Source organism: Podarcis erhardii (assembly GCF_964252035.2).
Source record: "Podarcis erhardii genome assembly, chromosome: 8".
NCBI lineage: Eukaryota > Metazoa > Chordata > Lepidosauria > Squamata > Lacertidae > Podarcis > Podarcis erhardii.
In genome coordinates, this window is record NC_138499.1 from 28,916,171 (window position 1) to 28,933,086 (window position 16,916).

At 43.0% G+C, this 16,916-nt stretch overlaps 1 protein-coding gene and 1 long non-coding RNA gene across 3 annotated transcripts in view; one reads left to right on the forward strand and one right to left on the reverse strand.

Annotated features, from left to right (window-relative positions):
- WWP1 (WW domain containing E3 ubiquitin protein ligase 1) overlaps positions 1–11,967 on the reverse strand; it is a 46,983-nt gene extending 35,016 nt beyond the window's left edge. For both annotated transcript variants that reach the window (XM_081874116.1, XM_081874115.1), the window contains exons 1-2: positions 11,682–11,967; positions 1,302–1,392 (exon numbers count right to left, since the gene is read on the reverse strand). In XM_081874116.1, coding sequence (XP_081730242.1) covers positions 1,302–1,371 — 70 coding nt within the window. In that variant the 5' untranslated portion in view covers positions 1,372–1,392; positions 11,682–11,967. The remainder of the gene's footprint in view (positions 1–1,301; positions 1,393–11,681) is intronic.
- Positions 11,968–12,123: 156 nt separating this feature from the next.
- Positions 12,124–16,109, forward strand: LOC309349088. Its single transcript, XR_014159685.1, has 2 exons — positions 12,124–12,260; positions 15,432–16,109. It is a non-coding gene; the product is annotated as an uncharacterized lncRNA (long non-coding RNA).
- Positions 16,110–16,916: the final 807 nt, after the last annotated feature.

The following is a 16,916-nucleotide window of genomic DNA, read 5'->3' on the forward strand; positions in this document are numbered from 1 at the left end:
GTAAGAACTTGCTGAAACAACTATTGAACTAGAATACAAAAGAGGGAGGTGTGAGGTGGTCAGGGAAATAAGTAAATGAAAGACAAGACATGGAAAGATTGAAATGTTTTTAATTGTTTTTTATTCTTTTTTGTACTTTGTATTTCTTTTTGTTTTCTTTTTCTCTTTTTTCATTTTTGTAATCTCTTTGAAACTTTAATAAATATTATTATAAAAAAACACAAGATGTTTGTGTTTATGGCAGTGGCAATCCACCCCACAATTTACAGACAAGTTCTCTTGCAAGAGGGAAACAGTTGGGATCCATTTTACTGAAAATTCAAAACTAGCATGCTCAGTGGAAAATAGCAGTGTCCGTAAGCCACAACATAAATGGATTGACAAAAAAACAAAGATTGCTCCATCTGCCATTTCTGCAATGCACACTCATCAAGCTTTTACGGAATCAATTCTGTCCTTTCTAAGGAAGATAATTTTTAATTATTTTAGACCACACAGGTAATTAATATAAAATGACTTTGCATGTTTCTGTTAGGTTTTCCAAATGTATAATAAGTTTGTGATTTATAGTTCTATATGTTCGTTGTACTCAGTGGCTAAACAATCGAATGTATACTAATGGTTAACCCTATTCAATGTGTGCCACTTCCTATGAAGTCAAAATGACACCATCCACAAACAAGAGGGAGGCATCAGCAGACTTGGAAGAACCTGAAGGCTTGCAGAAGTGCAAAAAATATAGGGAGTGGCCCACAAAAACAGGACTGAGCAGGCTCAGTGGACGTGTAATGCTGGTTGATCATTTGGGGGTTTGGATGTGACAGAAAACTAGAAAGGATAGAGAAATGGAATGGCAAGAAATCTGAACGGGAGCACTCCACTGTACTGTTAATTACTACTGTACTAATATCCGTAAGTGTAACAAGGAAGTCTGTTTTTAGAACCCAGAAGACCATTAATGGAAAATACCAACATCCTTGTTTAGGATTACAAAACTGAAAATCTGTATGTATACACAACAGAACCACTAAAGGGAGCTATACAATTTTCTTGACCCACCCCTCTCAGTGGGAGAGGAACAGAGTCACAACGAAAAACTATGGCAATACACTTCACTGTGCATACACAAATTATACCTTCCATTTAAAGAGACAGAGAAAACTAGAAGGACTGGATCAGCACTGACTGGTCACCTTGAAGCAATTTCTGCTCACCAAAGGTGAATAATGGCAAATTACAAGTCTGTTCTAACAAGACAACATTTAAAGGATCAGGTTTATGATTTGCAAATTTTTACTTACTAGTTACTTGCATTTGCAGTCTTCCATGATAGTTATTACTGCTTCCAGATCTTGGAGAGGCTGCAGCCATGTCAGAGGCTACAACTTCAGCCTATTAAAAAAGAAAGAAAGAAAGAAATATTTGACTACATGCACCAGCCACCAGTTTCAATGGCATTGACCACTTTAATATATACTAGACTCTTTTTAAATAAAAAGAAACATTTTACTTTAAATTTAGTCAGTCTTTCAAATCTGTCCAAAAATTGTCAAAAAGTGTATCAACTCACCTGCCCACATATATCCATGTCACAAATTATTAATACAAATATATACCCTTGTTTTACAGTAAATCTCACCACATTTTCAAGAGTTCCTCCTATATCCCCCATGCCATGCTTCCGAATTTTCCAGGAGCATCTAACAGTCTAATATTGAAAACAGACACAAGAGCCAAACACTTGCACAACCCCACACTACATAAAACTTTCAGGAACAGTTTTCAGCAGGCCTGTAGTGCCCCTTAGGTTCTACACATAGTACTTTTGATTCCAGATACTATGTTCGATTCAGGTAAATTTGGTATGTTGAGGACTGCAGAAAACACACATAACAGGATATGAGAAGAATAAAGAACAACTGTACCCCCCCCCCCAAAAAAAAATTAGTACAAGTATGTGCTAAATGCCACAGAACAATGCTGTATAAACACCGCAGTGATATAACTGGTATGATTAAACAAATGACCAGTTCACATGCTTATCAGAAGAGATGCTCCAAAATATGGCCAAGTATAAATATCTACATCGGTACATTGTAACATGTATACATTCTGCACAAAGTCTTCCCCATTTCTGAAAGAAAATTCCATGCAGATCATTTATAAATATATCACCACAGACACAAACAGGATTTTGTGAAACTAGCTTTCCCAAACATCTAATTTTTGGTGATAACCATGAGAGCAAATCTTTCTAATAATTGAGTATCAAGAATGATGAGTTTTAGAGAGCCCTATAAAGTTCTACACTGTCTACCACCAAAGACATTTTAAAACAAAACAAAACCTGTGGGGCCAGGCCAGAAAAGAAACTGCAGTTACCCCATCCCAACCACTTGCAATTGCAGTTGGTTTATCTAATTATAACCAACCACTTCACAAATCACCCCACCCCTCCATCCAAATTAGCCTTAGGGTTTGTTTGTTTGTTTGTTTGTTTTTAACTAGAATATCTGAGCAATTAACCGCAGTTGCTTAACAGACCTATTTCAACTTCACCCTCCCAATATTTTCCAAAATTCACCTGGTGGCTTCCCAAGACTGTTCACTAGCCTGCTCTCTGCCCTTGACCTTCTCCAGTTGCTGGGCCATATTCTATAAAAAGACTATGCTAAATCTATGCTTGACAATCTATCCCAATTAAAAATAGTGAGGATTTACCATCTTTCTATATCCACATGCATCTGTCCCTAAATGAAATTAAAAGCAGACAAATAGCAATGTTTGGGGCACTTATGTCTAGTTACTAGAATTATAGAGAAAGGCTTTGGGCAATGAAGAGTGGGCAAGGAATGCTTTAAATAAATACAGAACTAAATGTAATTACAAAACACAGAAACTAAGGTAAATAGTATGGTAAGTTAATGATTTAAAGATTATCTAAAATGTATGGGTACCTAAATAATAGAGCAACACAGTGAATCAAGGAAAGATAAACAGTTGGCACTCATAAATGCAAACGGGGAAGATGTTCAGTTTGATCATGAAAAAGGTATCAAAAGTAATGATGATGATGATGTAGAGTTAGGACTGAGTAGTAAGGTGGACAAGTTTTCTAATGATTCTAAATTGTTCAGGGATACCCCTGGGATAGCTCGGTCAGTAGAGCATGAGCCTCTTAATCTCAGGGTTGTGGGTTCGAGCTCCATGTTGGGTGAAAGATTCCTACTTGCTTTAAATGATTTACATTTAAATGCATTTAAATGCATCTTAAAATGATTTACACAACCTTTTATTTTGTCTAGAATGTCATCTCTTGTCACCACTATCAGCCTCCGTTCGTCATACTCCCTTCCTGTAAGAGCTAGTTCAGGCACTAGGACAGAGGTCCTCAAACTTTTTAAACAGGGGGCCGGTTCACTGTCCCTCAGACACTGCTGGGGGCCAGAATATAGTTTGAAAAAAATATGAACGAATTCCTATGCACACTGCACAGATTTTATTTGTAGTGCACAAAAAAACAGGAAAAACAATACAATGTTTAAAATGAAGAACAATTTTAATCAACATAAACTTTTCAACTGCGCCGAAACTGAAGTTGTTTAAAGAATGAGATGTCTGGAATCCAGGACCCAGAGATGTCTGGAACCGAGATTCCCTGCAAATCAACTACAATTAAAGTGTGTGTGTGTGTGTGTGTGTGTGTGTGTGTGTGTGTTGGGGGTTGTAATAAAAAAGTACACTTTTTGCCAATTTGTTCACTGGAGATTTCCCCCCATGGCCGTCGCCACACGCCCCCAGCCTCACACAAGCAACAACTTGAGAAAGAATGAGAGAGAACGGGGGACAAATCTTTCTCCTGTACACAAATCCCCATTCCCCAATTCTTTCTTTGGTGATACACACGCCTCCTGAGCTCCAGGAGGCTGACATGCAAGTTTGAGGTCAGGGAGAGAGGAGTAAAGGCCCAGGGGTGTCCAAGGACACCAGTTGCCGGCTGAAAGCTCTTAGCAAAACCTCGGAGAGAAGAGAGAGAAAAGTGACAGCTCCCCTGGAAAAGTCTTGGTAGAGTGAGAAAGAGTCGTGAAATATAATAAAATTAAACCCCGAGCTCTCCAGAACTGACAACAAAGAAGGCTTCTATTTCCCCCACACCACAGAAAGTGACCCAAAGGCAGTCCCCCACGGCTACGAGAAGGCAGCAGCGGTAGCAGCAGCTGCAGCTAGAAGCAGCCAGAGGAGTGGCCAGCCCTAGGCGGCGGTGGCCGGGGACTGGAGCCGTGTACGGGCCACCATGCTGGACAAAGGCGCATGGGCTCTGGAGAGGAGAGAGCACCGCTGGCCACACGGCCCGGCGGAGGACGGCAAGGGCACCTTGCCACATGCGGTAAGGCTCCCCATCATAGCCAAGTCCCCAGTGGCTCCGCTGGGGAGAAGAAACTTTAGGTGCTTCGGAGGGGAAGACGCAGCAGTGGCGGCCCCCAGGAAAAACAGGAGCAGCCTGGCAGGGTGGAGCTGGAACCCTGCCTTCGCTTCCGCCTCTCCAAGCACGTACATGCTTCCCTCCAGGCAGGGGAACCCGGCAGGTGCATCTCGTGCCGGGCAGGCCTGTGTCCATCACCCAAGCGGGGGGGGGGGCCTTCCATGGAGCCACCACTGCTGCCACCACCACCGCCACCGTTTCTCCCCTCAAAGCCTCCCTTACTAGGCCAAGCCCAGGTCAAACAGATCTCCAAGTTGAGGTCGATGCACATCCAGGCTTCCCTGTTCTTCTGCTTCAGCTTGGCCTCCAAGCGGGACAGTTTCTGCTCCAGCGAGGACAACGCCATCTTCCCCTCCTCCCCCAGAGCCGCTGACAATGCCGCCACCGCGCAGCTAGAATACACAAACACCGCAGTGCGCATGCACCAAAAGGACCAACCAGGCCACCATATTATCCTCCTCCTCCCACCGCAAAGGCTCAGTTCCACCTTTGCCCGCTGTGCTTGTTTTGCCTCACGGCTTTTCCTCGCTTTCTGCATGCGCAAGGGCACTAAAGTGCTGCCCAAGCTTAGTATCAACATGGCTGTGCCTTCAGTAATATTTTGGACATTCGCCTTGCCAGTACTCATGCATCTCAGGCGGGCTGGGTTTAGGAGGCTGGTGGACCGGATCCGGCCTGCAGCCCTTAGTTTGAAGACCCCTGCACTAGGATCTACCCTTTATCTTCCACTGACAGATGCAAACAAGTAATTCAGCTTCTCTAGAATCTCCTTATCCTTCTTTAGTACACATTTGACTCCCTATTTATCCAAGGGCCCAACAGTTCCCCTATACTTCAGTTACTAAAGTATTTATATAGCTTTTTGTTGTTGGACTTCAGGTTTTTAGCAATGTGCTGCTCAAATTCTTTTTTAGCATCCCTTACTGACTTGATTATGGGACGTGGGTGGCACTGTGGGTTAAACTAGAGAGCCTAGGACTTGCCAATCAGAAGGTTGGTGGTTTGGATCTCTGCGACGGGGTGAGCTCCCGTTGCTCAGACCCTGCTCCTGCCAACCTAGAAGTTTGAAAGCACGTCCAAGTGCAAGTAGATAAACAGGTACCACTCCAGCGGGAAGGTAAACGGCGTTTCCGTGCACTGCTCTGGTTCGCCAGAAGCAGCTTAGTCATGCTGGCCACATGACCCGGAAGCTGTACACCGGCTCCCTCAGCCAATAAAGCAAGATGAGCGCCACAACCCCAGAGTCGGTCACGACTGGACCTGATGGTCACGGGTCCCTTTACCTTTATCTTACTGTCTTGATTGCATTTGTTTTGCCAAGGATTGTGTTCCACTTTGTTTTCTTCATGTTCTGAAGTCTTTTGGACAAGACTTCAAATTTTTGAAGGAAGCCTTCTGGCCTCTAATAGGGCTTTTGACTCTGCTCATTAACCACACTACTATCCTCTTGGCCCTTATGGTATGTTTATATAGCAGTTGAGCTTCTACTGTTGTGTTTTTTAACAACTCCCAAGCATTTTAATATATTTGGCTTTCAATTTCCTTTTTATCAATCCCTTCATTTTGGGGGAGTTTCCTGTTTTGAAGTAAAATGTGATTGTGTTATATTTTTCTTGGCAATTGGCCATGTACATGTATATCTAATTAAACAGCATTATGGTCACCACTCTCAATTGGTTTGACAACACTTACATCTCACACTAGATCCTGACACCACTCAAGGTTAAATCCAGGTTCACCACCACTCTGATCAATTGCATGACCAACTGTTCTAGGGCACAGTAATTTAGTGCACAGGCAGCCCCCTGTTTATGTGGGGTTACATTCCAAGGCACCATGGGCAACAGTTAAATCACGTATAACTGAAACCCACTGAAAAAGTCTGCAAACACCCGCTCCAGCTCACCATTTTAGTGATGTTTCAGTAATGTCTTTATGTTATTTCTGGATTTGGAAAAATATGCAGTTATGCACATTTAGAATTTGCATAAACAAGGGGCTGCCTCTATATAAAAATTTTACCTCTTGGTCATGACTGGAACACATATACAGCCAGTCTATGTATGGGTAATTGATGTCACTCATCACTACAACATCTGAATCCTTAGGATGCTTCCTTGATTTTATTCTTCATCTCAAGATATCCTGAAGCATTTTGATCAGGGCAGTGATAGTATGTTTTGTACTAAATTACTAAGTGGCCCAGTATCACCAACCACAAGAGTCCTGTGGAAGGGCCTGCCCCTTCAGGGATTTCTAGCTTGCTAGTCTTAATGTCCTCTTTGATGTCCAGAGTGATGCCACCTCCAGTATGTCATTCCCTGTCCTTTTTATACAGTTTATATTCAGCCAGAGATAGCCATGTTCCACTGGTGCTATGTCTTGTCCACTTAAATTTTCATCAGCTTTCTCAGCTTCATTCCAGGATGGAGGATCAGTTCCAAATAGGACCCTCCTCAGCTCAATCCTATGCATGCTTACTCAAAGTAACACCAATTTAATTCAATGGTCCTTCCCTCTAGGTAAGTGTGTACAGAACTACATCCAAGCAATATCACAATTGTTTTTTGAGCCATTCCAAGGCGTTTGCTACTAACACAGTCAGCAGTATTTCTAAATCATCTTTCTCAACATATTACTTTAGATAGGCTAGTGATATTTTCTTTGGATCACAATGATCTGTTATCCTGTGATTTTTTTTAAACCAAGATTACTCTCCAGAATTTTTGAATAACCAAACATAACCAAATAAATTCATGCATTAAATTCAAGCTAATTATGAGTTATGAAATTGACTTGTTTAAATATCCTTGTGTGATTTATGCCATGAACCCTGTTTTATATGCAACACTAAGCCATTGAAAGCACAATTGAACAGAGCAGAAGTCTTCCTCCTAGCCGTACCACAGGAGAAGGAAGGTGGAGCATGTGAGCCCTATACTTCACACAATCTTTTGGAGGCTCATCCACAGAGCCATTATTACATGTGAATCAGGCAGCTAACCAATTCAAATTTAAGGAGCAGAAGCGGTGGAATGGAATGGCATTGCTTACCTGACTTCCTAACACAAAGTAAGGAGCAAGAAGGTGGGTATGATGTGGGTGCAGCAGAAGAGTTAACTTGCCTCACCTTCACAGTGCCCACTGCCTCATCCCTCCTGTTGGTTCTCAGAAGCAACCTCCACACTGAAAAGCCAGGTAAGCTAAACTTAAGAATAGTGGAGTTTAACTTGCAAGGTTTCGTTTTAACCAATTTATTTTAACATAAATTCTTAATAAATGACTTTTAAAACCCAAGTATATCAAACATTGATTTTTATCCACCATGCTATAAGATGAACTCACAGGACATACCACATTGGCAGAGGACAGCCCCAACCACCCGTTGAATTAGGCCTGGGGAGCAGGGTTAGAAGACATAAGGATTCAGATCCAGTTCCCTATTGCAGAACATTGGTCTTCAATTCCTTGTGTTGTAACCCAAAAGTGTTGTAATCCAAAAGTAATCATGCCACCACCATTTATTTTTAGGGCTTAGCTTTAACAGAAAAAGCACATATGAAGAGACCAAATGTAAAGGAACTCCATTATGTGGAAGAAGGCATTGTGACAGCTACAGCATGTTTCTACTTTATCTTTTAGTGTGTATACTTTCCCAACAAATCAATGCTATACATTAAAAATCCAAAATTTAAAGTAGCAGTAAAACAAATTAACATGAAAATAACAGCAATAGATAAAATCCTAAAATCATCCAAAAGCTGACCAAATTACAACAAAAACAAAAAACAACTCAGGGTTTCCCTGAAGATCAGCAAAAATGGAGTCATATGAATTCCCTCAGAGACGGCATTTCAGAAATATGGGGTTTGTACTCAACAACCTGACCATTTTTATCAGTGGACCACAGAGAAGGGCCTCGGATGTCAATCTCAGGTTTCTAGCAGGTACTTATTAATGTAGGCAGTCCTTCTGACAGTCTAGACCCAAAGTCTTTACTATTTTAAACACCATCACCTTAAATTGGGCCCAGAAGTGAACAGGCAGGTAGTGTAACTGGCGCTGTAATAAGATAAAAACGCTTGACTCCTAGAAGTGTTCTTGCTACCACATACGTGGTGCAGTAATTGAAACTACTGTATCATCTTTAAGAGAAGCTCCATGCAGAGTGCATTCAAGTAATCCAACCTGAATGTAACCAACACAAATGACACTGAGGCATGATCTGTCTCCTCTGGATAAGACAAAACAGCTCAAACTAGTTAAAACACATGGGCCACCAATGTTACATGTGCCTCCACAGATAGCACCAAGTCCAGGAGTACTCCCAAAATGTTCACTTGGCCCCTTAGGGGGAATACAATGCCAACTGGATGTGCAGTTTTCCCGAACTCACAGCACTTTTGTCTTGTTTAACCTCATCTACCCAAACACTGCCCCCAGGTATCTGTTCAGGGTTTCCTTAGGATAAGAATGTGGAAAAGAGAGATGGAGCTGCATGACCTCACTAGTAGTTTCATGTATGTTAAAAAGTATGGGAAATAAAAAAGGACCGTGAAGAATGCCAAAGGACAATAGGTAGAACATAAGTCCTCCAGCACCATCTTCTGAACTGTAACCCCCATGCAAGAACAATGTCCTCAAGTGACATCTGAGACAGACAGCTATGGTCAATGATATAAAAAGCCACTGAGAGGTCCAGAACCAAGGAGATTGTGCTCCCCCCATGCCCATTCTCTAGCACAAGTCATTCACACATGCATTTTCTGTCCTGAACCCAGACATGTAATCCCTGACCCAAATACTCTATTCTTCCATCCCAACAGAGTTGCTTCCTTTTTATTTACTCCTTAATTTTCCTGGGTGTTTAAAGAAGCATTTTCCTGATCTTTCCATGTAGCTCCTGAGCAAGTGGAAGGGGAGTATTTTACTTGAGAAAAAATGACCGATGTTCTCCCTCACCTCTTCTTTCTGATTATATGGTTTGGAGAGATTAAGTTTTTCCCCCAGCTGCTTAAGGAAAAAATAGTAAGCTTCTGCCAAACTTATGCATGGGTGGGGGGCATACTAAAGTTGGAGAGAAATAAGTATTCAGATCAGTGCTGTATTAGTTTGTTGTATGTTTTAAAAACCTCTATATACTTGAGATCAACCAATCAAATCCAATGAGGCTTACTTCTGGGCAGAACAGGCCTGCAAATTTTAACATTAGTGAAAATTGAAGCAGGGCAGTCTTTATTTTGGATCACTCAATCTGGAACGCTTTTGTCTCTAGCATTTCCAAAGGAATGTTGCAGGAAATAGAAAGGTTTCCCATCCTGTGTTAAATCATGGTTTAGAAAGACATGCACAAAAAGAAGCAAACCTTGGGCTCCCACTCCCTTTCTTCCATTTTCTCCTCCTACACAGATGGAATAGAAAGACTATGGAAACTTATTTCCTGTTTCCTATAAACATGACTTCTTATTTTGCCTGAACTGGAAATAATTATTCTTATTTAAACTGACTGTTTAGCGCTGTTGGTGTTAAACTATGATCTACCATTTAGACAAAATGTAAAGTTATAGTTAAAAGAAACTAAAAGTAAAAGCTTCCAAAATTCTCCTGGCCATGTGGATGAAAATAGGGGAGCACTCAAGCCTGAGGTTCACTGTGGCTCTTGTGTTGAGGAAAACCTTTGTTTAGTGTGATGTCTAAATATGTCCTAGAAAGTCCAAATAGAATGATTCCATATTGCAGGTTGGGGTTAAAGATGGGAGCTGAATCTGATGAAAGCTACTGCTGTAGAACACCTGCATGCCAAAAAAGCAACATCTGAATATGTACAGTATTTCGGTCTCAAATCATGGTCTAAGGCACATAGTGCAGCAACTGCACTAAAAACACGTCTGAGTATAGCTGGTGTCTCATGAATACCCTGGAAACCCTTGAGTTCGTAACAGAAAAGCAGGATATGATATATTTGATTCATACTAGAAACTTAATAATAAAATACTCAACAGTGCACACTCAGCCATGTAGATTTACAAACACACAGTACTTGAGCACTAATTGTAATAACTTGTAGAGTTGTTAACATTTTGGGAGAGTTCAGCTGCATAAGACTTAGAGCAGACACTGTCACATCACCTCAACACTGAAGTATTGTAAGCCTCTATTATGCAGGACCTTCCTTGTTCTGATCAAGTTTCTGAAGAGTCCCATTACCGTCCTATTGCATAACACTATCTTTTTTATTATTAGCATTCGTTAAGGCTACATCATAGGCCCACTTACTCGGAAGCAAGTCACATCAGATTCAGTGCGACTTAACTTTCAACCAAGCATACAACAGAATCCAGCTGCAAACAATATTATTTCAGATACGTGGTATTCTGGTAGGAAGGTATGATCAATTGTCGCAGGCCTTCCATTCCCTTTGCAGCAATAGAGAAAAGCAATGTTGTGCAGTATTTTGGGCAAAAAGAGGGAGGGTGATAGGACGAAGCTGGGGGGGGGGGGAGAGGGAGAGGGAGAAAGAGAGAATGACAGGCTGCAGAGTCACAGTAGGTCATCCCAAAGTGAGAGTGCCTCTTCCTTCTTCCTCTACCCCCTTTCCAAGAACGAAGGTAAACAGCAATCAAAATGTAACTAATATTCTCCTCCCCCTTTGGATCGAGAGGCAGGGGGCCGCCCTGCCGGGACTGCTTCCCAGGGCGCTGACGGCTCTGCCAATCCACTCAGCGCTGCTAACAGGGTTCAAGGCTCAAGCTGGCCCATCTCCCACGGCCTGCCTTACCCCGCCCCTGCCGCCAGTTAAAGATCCATGAAATGAATAAACAAGGTGACACCAGGGCAAGAGTGGCAAAAGGGGTGGAAGGGGGAGGCAGGCAAAGCAAGAAGACACGGGGCACCCTTCGCCCTCCACCCCCCCCCCGAACCAGCAGGAGGGCCCGGCAGAGAGAGAGAGAAGGGGTGGGTGCGAGGGGGGGGGAGACTCGCAGTTTCGCACCCTTTCCTCCCACCCACTAAAGCGAGGCACCCCCCTCCCCCAAAGGGGGCGAGAAATGCAGGGCCCCCACGACGCTTCTCTCCCTCAGGAGTCTCCGTCAGGCCGCCGCCGCCAGGAACCGACCGAGAAGAGCTGGCGTTGGCTGCGCAGCCTGTTTATTTGTCAGTCAGTCCAGTCAAGCTGGCTGCTTTTCGGTGCCTGCCTTACCGTGGCTCTGAGCCCAGCTGCGCTGTGGTGCCGCCGCCGCCGCCTCGCTGTGGCGGAGGGCTGTCCTTCCCCCTCCACGCCAGCCGCCGCCGCCGCCGCCTCAGCCCTCGGCACCGCTCCCAAACGCCGCTGCCACTAACGCCGCTGCCGCCACAGCGCAACAAAATGATGCCATCTCACAGCAGCGGCATTGGAGGCTGCCCTCCTCCTGGCTCACAGAAAAAAGAGAGAGAGAGAGAGAGAGAGGCAGAGATGGCGCGCGCGCGCGCGCCCCGTCTCCCGCCTGCCACTGGCGGCGCGCGCCCCAACCGTCGAGGTGGAGAGGGAAGGAGGGAGGGAGAGAGGAGGAGGAGGAGGATCCGGCGCGAGGCAACCCAAACGCGACTGAAGCGGCGAAAGGAGAACGGGGGCGGGGCGGGGCCGCCCTGCGCACGCGCACACATGGCGCTTCGAGCCCTACTACGCAAAAGGAGCTGAGGAGATGGAACTTGTCGGAGCAAAAAGCAGCAGTTTGATTTACAGTAGTACCGCTCTCCGCCGGCGAGCGGAGGTCCCGGGCTGAACCACTGGCTGAGAAAAGTAAGGGGGTGGGAACTGAGGAAAGAATGTCTTCAAAGAAGCGCGCCGTTTGGCCCGGGCTGAACCAAGTGGGAGAGAAAACGAGACAGGTGGGAGGGGGGAGTATAGTATTATACCGAATTAACTGGAAAAGCTGGGCGAGTGGGTGTTTTTTTAGAGTTGCTCAAGAGGACACGACTGAGTTTTTATTTTAAAAAATAAAAACAAAATATTATTATATTTGTGCATACATATAAGCTCCTAGGGCTCGATAGGAAGAGGTGAGCCTGTTCAACAAGCCTCTCTGTGTCATGAATGGAGTAACCTGAGCAGGTTTGTGGCTTGTCAGCCGATGAGGCAAAACTGATGGAAGGTCGAAGGTTTCAACCCCAAGGCCAGCCCAAGACATTTCGGCACCCGAGGCGAGCCACAAAATGGTGCCACCTCCTCCCTACTAAGGAAAAAGGGGTAGAAGTGAAGATCTGCATCAGGAAGAAGGGTACAGCAGGATTGTGGGTCTGCCACCTGAGGCAGTTGCCACACCTTCCCTCATGGGTGGGCCGGCCTTGTTCATGCCTGTGTTCACTTACCTGGAAGTGAGCCCCAATGAACACAGTGGGACCCGCTTCTGAAGAAAACATGCATAGCATTACCCTGTAAAGCAACTAAAGAAGGAGCATGAATTGTTACCTAGCCAGTTGTAAACCCGAGTTTCCCCCTATCTGACCACTTGGCTAGGGTTCGTTTCCTTTGTTTGATGCTGAGGGAAGGCAAAACCAATTTTAATTGTATAGCACATCAAGTCTGCAATGTTAAATATACTAAGGCATCATCCAACTTGGGGGCATGCACAAGGCCTGCCCCAAGACAATTTGCTGCCCAAAGCAGGAGTTGGCTGGAAGGGCAGCTGGATCTTACTTCAGCACTGGCAAAGGGACAGTGACTTCCATCACACCTGAGAACAGCAGTCTGGCTTAACCAGCATGGTGTATGACTCATAGAGGATTGTCATATTTTAAAAGGTTAAAATCCAGATACATTTCCTGGCTATGTCCAGAAAATTTCGGACGTATGGCAACCCTAGACTCATACAGCTCTCCAGTATGGCACCACCAGCACTTATTTGTTTACAGTACTACATGCATCTCTGGCTGTTGGGATATATGAATCTGCAGTGTGTATAGCAAGGTTGGGGTACTAATTCATTGTGTTTGGATTTTTTGTATAACAAGCATTTGGATAATAGGGCCTGTGTGCATTTCCAGAACTCTGAACAACACACAGGAAAAATATAGGATATTAAGTTCTCTGAAAAGTAGTTTTCAACAAATATATATATATATGAAGCATAAGAAAATGGCACAGAGAAACTTCCTATCCTCACTGACATTTTTCAGAGGGCCTTAGCCCAACTTTTTTAAGTTAAGAGAAATTACATAAGGCACACACACGAATCATATTCCAGTGATGGTGTGACATGCAGCAATTGCATATCCTAGCATGCAGTACTTCAAGTTAGCAGGATCAAATTAAAACTCCATATACTATTGGACCCATCATCTCAGCAGGGTATACCTTTTCATTATGCTGGAAGGAAATGTAATATGCTTCATGCAGGACTCTTACTTTTTAAATTGACCTCAAGGTTCTAGAAAGGTTATATGCCAAGCCATAAATCAAAACATATTTAATATCTCCGCAAAGGTTTTTCATCCAAGTGGATTCGAATACTGAAAAGAATACGAGCGAGCAAGGTATTGAAAGTAGAATAGTGTCCATTCAATACATCACTTTTAGGGAAGGCTATTTTGAACTTTTTAAAGACAAGCTATCCTTTAGTGTGTGAGAGAATAACATTCTGTACTCTCTTCAAAAGCTTGGAAGGTCTTGCCGTAGCACTTTTCTTTTAACAGATTAAGCATTTACAAGGATTAACATGAAATGCTTTTGCAATAGGTAGTTATTAAGCAACTGTTTGAGCCCAATTCAAATTCTCACTCAGCCATGAAGCCCACAGGGGTGAATTTGGGCCAGGGATGGGTGAGCTTGGGCCAGTCAGCCTAACTCCAGGACAGTTGTACAGATAAAATGGAGAAGGGAAGAATGGCATATGCCATTGCCTTTTTAAGTAAGGCAGGATATAAGTATAGTAAATAAATAAATAAGACAAGGTAACAATTGTCTTGCAGTATAATTTTTGTGGACTAGACTTCACTTCATCACAGGCATGGTGGTCTCTTCAGCTGCCAGGGGCATATGTGCATGTATGCGTATACCCAAATGAAAAGAAGAAAAGTTAGTAGCAGTAGTAATACCCTACAAGTTTCAGATAAGCCACTACTACAGTCTTTCGCGACTGGACTTAACTGTCAGGGGTCCTTTACCTTTATCTTTTACTCTTTTCATTTCATGATCTTTTAACCCCACTGTTTACACTAGAGTAGGGCTGCAAGCTATATCAGTTGGATGTGATGGAAAAGACCTAGTCATATCGTACACATGTTCAGCCTTTTGACCAATTAATCTTCAAACAGCATACAAACAAATTTTAAAACAAGATAAAATGCAAATAATTAAAGCAAGCAGGTATTTTTAAAAAGGAGAAGGAAAACAAGCACAATAGCAGCACAATAAGCAGCATGCAGTTATGGTTTTAAATTGATCTTATACACTGTCCCACAGGCTACACAGTATTCAAATTAGTGTTCTGTTTCCCTTGCACATTGTGGTCCTGATCTACATCTAATAATATTTTGATGCATGTGTGATTATTCTCCTATGGGATGAGCATACTCGGACACATCAGTCTAGTTCAATAGAACTAGATGACCATTCTGATGCACATTTGTATCAGCTGCACATACAGCCCTACTATGCTGGGGTAGGACTAAATAAGAGTAAATTCCTGCCATATTCTCAAGTTTACCTTAATTAACATGCAAAGAGCTGTGGTTTCATTTAGCAACTCAGCTCTTCAATGCTGATCTAGTTTCTGTTTACTGTGCCTTGTTTAGGAAACAGCAATAAATACTTACCTGCTTTGTAAGCAACTTAGATCAACATGTCTACCCATAGCTATGGCTTAACGTTGTTGCAATTTGCAGATTTGCCTTTTCCAACATGCCCACAAATATTCTTTCTGTTTCTGCCACAACCAACCACCACCACTTCTTTCTTTTTTACTTTTGGCAGAAGACCCAGCCTGGAGAAGAGAATTCTGGTGAGCTTAACAGCTTTCTCACTACATTATATCATAGGCACCTACACAACACCAAAAAAGAGGAAGCAAATTTGCACAAAATGTGCCTGTGCCAATGTATAGATATAAAATTTGAAAGAATATCTATAATTTAAATGCATCTCACCATCATGGGAAAAACTGACCCAGTGATGCCTGGAACTGCTCAGTCTGCTGTCCTGTTGCTGACTGCTAAGGGGCAACTTCAAAGCCCCTGCTTGCCGTTGGTTCTTAATTTTTAAACCAGGCTTAGACCAAACAGTCCTTTATAGAGACCAGTCCTCTGTACAGTCTCCCTGCTTCTTTATGGTGTTTTCCAATTAGTCCTCATGCTATGCTAGTGTTGCCTTTGGATCCCCACTCCTGCCCCCATAAACCAACATAGTTACCTTCAACTTCTAGCTTTGTAAGGTGAACAAGAAGAAAGATCAGTGGATAAAAAACTTAAGATTCTCACATGACAGAGACGTAGATCAGCCCTGGTATTTCCAGTCCTCTCCTGCTACAGAATTACTGTTGTCAGTTCTCTTTACCTTCTCAGTCTTTCTCTGCCCGGCATCAGATTTACATAGAAATAAGATCCTGTTTTGTCCAAAAGTATTTTCTAGAAAATAAATGCCTTAATAAATGCCTCTTAGAGATGTTTTTTATTCTATTGGCCATAGTAAAATTATCTCATCGCTCTACCCTGAATTGGCCATTGTTTGCTTATACTACAACAGAACAGCAGAACAGAATGAGAGGTCAGTTATCCTGAATCAAATATTTAGTCTCTCCCTTTCCACACAGCTCCAGAACAAAGTTGTTTTGTATACAGAATTTTGCCTTGTGAACTGCTTTGCCCATAAGGTGAGGCATAAATGCAAACAATAATAATTAATAATGCTATTCATAGGGTACATAACCAGAATATCATATAACACCAATCCTGGCACAATTGTGTGTTATGCCATTGTGGGGTGTTGGTAAGAGTATTCAACTATTTAGCCAAGTGACTTTGAGCTATTCACTGTCTCTCAGATGTACATAGAAGAATTGAACCTGGGACTAATTCAGAGTCAGGGCAAATAATGGAACACTGGTGCAATATGCTTTCAGCAACCTGCCCCTTCCAAAAGGGAGACTACGTGCCTCTGAATATGCTCCTGTAAATGTCAGTCCTCCGAGGCTATTATCTAATATCCCAACATTTGCAAGCCCTCAAGTAATTCTGATTTGATAATGTACTCTAATGGCACAAATTCCAGCACGGGGCAACTGGCAGCATCACAAAAAGCCTGGATAGCTCAGTTGATTAGAGCATCGTGCTGATAATGCTGAGGTTGCAGGTTTGATCCCCATATGGGACAGCTGCATTGCAGGGGGTTGGACTAAAATCAAAATCAAATCAAATTGGCATCACAGTATAAAACATTTCAGGTGACTGGGATGATTAAAAG